Source organism: Ranitomeya variabilis, chromosome 1, assembly GCF_051348905.1.
Source record: "Ranitomeya variabilis isolate aRanVar5 chromosome 1, aRanVar5.hap1, whole genome shotgun sequence".
Lineage (NCBI taxonomy): Eukaryota > Metazoa > Chordata > Amphibia > Anura > Dendrobatidae > Ranitomeya > Ranitomeya variabilis.
The window spans coordinates 764,875,861-764,881,860 of NC_135232.1; the positions used below are offsets into that span (position 1 = coordinate 764,875,861).

A 6,000-nucleotide genomic window follows, 5' to 3' on the forward strand; every position below is an offset into this window, starting at 1 on the left:
TATGGGGTATCACCGTACTCAGGAGAAACTGGACAACAACTCTTGGGGTCAAATTTCTCCTGTTACCCTTGGGAAAATAAAAAAATCAGGGCTAAAAAAATTTTTGGGAGGAAAGAAAACATATTTATTATTTTCACGGCTCTGCGTTATAAACTTCTGTGAAGCACTTAGGGGTTCAAAGTGCTCACCACACATCTAGATAAGTTCCCTTGGGGGTTTAGTTTCCAAAATGGGGTCACTTGTGGGGGGTTTCTACTGTTTAGGCACATCAGGGGCTCTGCAAACGCAACGTGATGCCCGCAGAGCATTCCATCAAAGTCTGCATTTCAAAACATCACTACTTCACTTCCAAGCCCCGGCATGTGCCCAAACAGTGGTTTACCCCCACATATGGGGTATCACCGTACTCAGGAGAAACTGGACAACAACTATTGGGGTCAAATTTCCCCTGTTACCCTTGGGAAAATAAAAAATTCAGGGCTAAAAAAATTTTTTTGAGAAAAGAAAAATTATTTTTTATTTTCATGGCTCTGCGTTATAAACTTCTGTGAAGCACTTGGGGGTTCAAAGTGCTCACCACACATCTAGATTAGTTCCTTGGGAGGTCTAGTTTCCAAAATGGGGTCACTTATGGGGAAGCTCCAATGTTTAGGCACACAGGGGCTCTCCAAACGCGACATGGTGTCCGCTAATGATTGGAGCTAATTTTCCATTCAAAAAGACAAATGGCGTGCCTTCCCTTCCAAGCCCTGCCGTGCACCCAAACAGTGGTTTACCCCCACATATGGGGTATCATCGTACTCAGGACAAACTGCACAACAACATTTGGGGTCCAATTTCTCCTGTTACCCTTGGGAAAATAAAAAATTCTGGGCTAAAAATCATTTTTGAGGAAAGAAAAATTATTTTTTATTTTCACGGCTCTGCGTTATAAACTTCTGTGAAGCACTTGTTGGTTTAAAGTGCTCACTATGCATCTAGATAAGTTCCTTGGGGGGTCTAGTTTCCAAAATGGGGTCACTTGTGGGGGAGCTCCAATGTTTAGGCACACAGGGGCTCTCCAAACGCGACATGGTGTCCGCTAACGATTGGAGCTACTTTTCCATTCAAAAAGTCAAATGGCGCGCCTTCCCTTCCGAGCCTTGCCATGCGCCCAAACAGTGGTTTACCCCCACATATGAGGTATCGGCATACTCAGGAGAAATTGCCCAACAAATTTTAGGATCCATTTTATCCTGTCGCCCATGTGAAAATTAAAAAAATTGAGGCTAAAAGAATTTTTTTGTGAAAAAAAAGTACTTTTTCATTTTTACGGATCAATTTGTGAAGCACCTGGGGGTTTAAAGTGCTCACTATGCATCTAGATAAGTTCCTTGGGGCGTCTAGTTTCCAAAATGGGGTCACTTGTGGGGGAGCTCCAATGTTTAGGCACACGGGGGCTCTCCAAACGCGACATGGTGTCCGCTAAAGATTGGAGCCAATTTTTCATTCAAAAAGTCAAATGGCGCTCCTTCCCTTCCGAGTTCTGCCGTGCGCCCAAACAGTGGTTTACCCCCACATATGAGGTATCAGCGTACTCAGAACAAATTGGACAACAACTTTCGTTGTCCAGTTTCTCCTTTTACACTTGGGAAAATAAAAAAATTGTTGCTAAAAGATCATTTTTGTGACTAAAAAGTTAAATGTTCATTTTTTCCTTCCATGTTGCTTCTGCTGCTGTGAAACACCTGAAGGGTTAATAAACTTCTTGAATGTGGTTTTGAGCACCTTGAGGGGTGCAGTTTTTAGAATGGTGTCACTTTTGGGTATTTTCAGCCATATAGAACCCTCAAATTGACTTCAAATGTGAGGTGGTCCCTAAAAAAATGGTTTTGTAAATTTTGTTGTAAAAATGAGAAATCACTGGTCAAATTTTAACCCTTATAACTTCCTAGCAAAAAAAAATGTTGTTTCCAAAATTGTGCTGATGTAAAGTAGACATGTGGGAAATGTTATTTATTAACTATTTTGTGTCACATAACTCTCTGGTTTAACAGAATAAAAATTCAAAATGTGAAAATTGCGAAATTTTCAAAATTTTCGCCAAGTTTCCATTTTTTTCACAAATAAACGCAGAAATTATCGACCTAAATTTACCACTAACATGAAGCCCAATATGTCACGAAAAAACAATCTCAGAATCGCTAGGATCCGTTGAAGCGTTCCCGAGTTATTACCTCATAAAGGGACACTGGTCAGAATTGCAAAAAACGGCAAGGTCATTAAGGCCAAAATAGGCTGGGTCATGAAGGGGTTAAGGGGCACATGCCACCTGATGAATTCAGTTGTCAAGTGCTGGAAAACATACGGGCTTAGTGGCAGAGCCTGCATCAAACGGGGAGGCGACCTATGGTGTATATATAGGTCATAGGTCGTAAAGGGGTTAACGCATCATTCTAGCAGGGTTTTTTTTATTGCAGCGCTGGAGTTGTGCTACTAAAAAAGTTCCTGCACCTAGTCTTACATTCAGCAGCCGCTGTCTTCACCTTTTTTTTGGCACTTCTCCAGTCCACCACCACCACCATCTTGCGACCGAAACTTCTGACTGACCAGAAGTCAGAGGTAACGGTCACATGCTCTGAATTTAAAGGGAACCTGTCAACCCCAAAATCGAAGGTGAGCTAAGCCCACCAGCATCAGGGGCTTATCTACAGCATTCTGGAATGCTGTAGATAAGCCCCCGATGTATCCTGAAAGATGAGAAAAAGAGGTTAGATTATACTCACCTGGGCGGGCGGTCAGATCCGATGGGCGTCGCGGTCCAGGGCCTCCCATCTTCATAAGAGGATGTCATCCTGTCTTCACGCTGCGGCTCCGGAGTAGTGATGGGCAGTCCGGCTCTTTTTGGTGATCCGGCTCTCATGGCTCCGCTCACCAAAAAGAGCCGGCTCTTTCGGCTCACAAAACGGCTCTTTTTGGATCCTAAATGGATCCCTATTGAATATCTGTTCGGGCGTCCGAAACTCCACCCACCTACCACAGAAACTCCGCCCACTTCTTAGAGACAATTAAATTGAAGAGTGGGCGGGGTTTTGCTCAGGTGGGCGGAGTTACACATGCCGAAGCCCGGGATTTTACGCCCAGTGAGAGCCATTCAGGAATTTTAGTGGCTCTCACTGGCGTGCCGGCTCCCATCGTTCACAGCAGGGAGCCGGCTCTTTGTGTCGGCTCGTTCGCGAACGACACATCACTACTCCGGAGTACTTTGTCTGTCCTGTTGAGGGCAGAGCATAGTACTGCAGTGTGCAGGCACCGGGACTCTCTGACCTTTTCCGGCGCCTGCGCACTGCAGTACTTTGCTCTGCCCTCAACAGGGAAGACAAAGTACGCCTGCGCCGGAGCGTGAAGACAAGAAGAGGACGTCATCGTAAGAAGATGGGAGGCCCCGGATCGTGACGCCCATTGGACCGGACCGCCCACCCTGGTGAGTGTAATCTAACCTCTTTTTCTCCTCCTTCAGGTAACATCGGGGGCTTGTCTACAGCATTACAGAATGCTGTAGATAAGCTCCTGATGCCGGTGGGCTTAGGTCACCTTCGATTTTGGGGGTGACAGGTTCCCTTTAAGTTTCTGAGATCCTTGTTCTGGCTTTCTTACACATAGATTGAGGAGTGACCTCTGGATCACCCAGCAAATACTGGAGCGATCTGGCAGGTCACACCCCGCAGGAGATGACCAAAGCAGATGACAATGGCGGTGGGTAAGTACACAGTTTAGATTAATGGCACCACTCCAGCGCTGCAATAAAAGAAAAAACACGCTGGAGTGCTGCTTTACTGGCAGTGTCTGAATGGCACCATGAATGAGAACAAGATATTCTCTGATCAGTTTTTAGCACAGATGTGTGTATGGATCACTTACACTATGAGTCCATGTGTCGCCCAAGGAAAAAAAAAAAAACAGAACATGGCCATCACACAAATCTGGGAATGTAACCCAAGGATGGGTTCAGACGAGAATATGAAAGAAAACCGTGTAGCCCCAGCCTAGTAGTGCAATACAATTTTAGGATTGTGGCAGCACATTACAGTTAGCGGGACTAGTCCTAGAGGCATGTGCTAAGTGCAGACAAGAGCGGTACATCAAGCGGTTATGACACCCACAGAGGTGTGACCGTCCCGCCACCGCCTACTGATGTCCTGCCAGTGTGTGATTATAGCTGTGACTTTGGGCATACAGTGACATTCTGCTTACATGTCACTACCATGGCGTTCCATTGAGCACACCTGAAGTCTGCAGCAGGCATGGTAGCACAGTACTGCGGCTTGTGGCGGCTCAGCACTGCATCGTGTCTGCTGTGAGCGCGCACAGGGACGCTTCGTGGATGCACAGTGTGACACCATGGCAGCGCCACATAAGCAGAAGGTCACTGGGCGCACTGGGGTCACAACCAATACCACAAGTGAGGGGGCAGAGGGCACTGCAGAGACACCGCTGGGGCCTGCTATCAGCTGGTGGGACTGCTCCGCACAACACCTCCTGGACTACAGCAGCCAAGACCTGGCTCCCTGACACTGGGGTGCGGCTGCACTGGGAACTCCGAACGTTGGGAGAGCTAGAAATCAGTACATGACAACGCAATGCTCCGTGTACTGGAGGTACATTTTAATGGCAGGTCCCCTTTAAATAACATTTCACCTAGAAATGCCATCACACGCCTGTGGTAAATATCGCAAGGCTCTGTGCACACCCGTGTGTAACCGTAGTGCCGTGTGCGGTGCCGAGCACAGGACACAATGGCCATGCAGGCAGGCACACCATAAGGAAGCACAGACAGTGAGGAAGAGGATGGCCCACACCGGGCTCTCACCGTGGCCTTGCTGATAGCGAACACCGCCTCCTGACTGGCCAGAGACACATCCGGGTCCGACTTCATCAGCGACTTTATCCGAGACATTGGGAGTTTCGCTAGCTTCTGCGAGGCCACTGGCTGCACTGGCGCCGCTGTGTTCTCGGGGTGTCCGCTGCTCTCAGGAGCCTCAGGCTGAGCGGCGCCGCCCGCCATCACCTCCTCCTCAGAGGCCATGGAGAGAAGCAGCAAACACAGCAGCGCGCAGCTCGGAGGAGCGCGGGAAAGTATCACGTGACCATGTAATCGGCCGGTAGTGAGGAAGGTTTCCTAGTGGTGACATCCGGGTCCTCAGCACTGCAGTGTACTGTTACAGCCCGTCCTGCACTGTCAGGTGTCACCAAGTGGTACCAGACACCTACCTGCTGGCGATGTCTGTTGTGTACACGGAGTGCTGCCATGTTTGTTCTAGGTCCCCGGAATTCTGTTCTTATGGGCTTGAGAAATGCATTGCTACTTAAAGGGAACCTGTCACCAGGTTTCACCACAAGACGGTGCTCATAACGGTTCAGCAATGATAACAACGGGGTCTCCTGCAGACCCCGAGGTGTCATGCCAACCCGTTAGTGACCTGTGATCATGTGACGGGTGCATCCGATTTGCGTGAGTTAAATGCCGCTGTCAGATTGACCAGCATTTAACACGTTAGCTGCAGGAGGATCCCGATTCCACCTGCGGCTGTTAGGGGCACATGTCACCTGATGAAATCAACTGTCATGTCCCAGAAAAGGTGCGGGCTCTGGGGTAAGCAACCCATGACATACCTATATGTCATGGGTCATAAAAAGGATACTGTTTATGCAGCACCCCAGGTGACTGGTTGCTGCAGTGATGTTGCTTTTCCTTCCGTAAGGTCATGCTCAGAGGCAATGGAGTTCTCTTCACCAGGTAAGGCACACACATGCAACACATTAGGAATCCATGCCAGGAGGGGGAGTTCAGCACCCGGATCCAGGGGAGCTTCCCTGGGCTTTATGTATCCTGACCTGGAGGAGGAGCTAGCCAGTTGGTCCAGGGAGACCAAGCAAGGCAGGTGTTCAGAGACACTGAAGTAGAAGGAAGTCTGGAACTCAGTGCAGACAGAGAGGCCTGGCAGCCACGAGGGAGCTGCA

At 48.5% G+C, this 6,000-nt stretch overlaps 1 protein-coding gene across 1 annotated transcript in view; it reads right to left on the reverse strand.

The window, feature by feature from the left end:
- Positions 1 to 5,288, reverse strand: part of POLE4 (DNA polymerase epsilon 4, accessory subunit) — a 63,451-nt gene extending 58,163 nt beyond the window's left edge. The window contains exon 1 of the mRNA XM_077271911.1: positions 4,850 to 5,288. Coding sequence (XP_077128026.1) covers positions 4,850 to 5,065 — 216 coding nt within the window. The 5' untranslated portion in view covers positions 5,066 to 5,288. The remainder of the gene's footprint in view (positions 1 to 4,849) is intronic.
- Between the last annotated feature and the right edge of the window lie 712 nt (positions 5,289 to 6,000).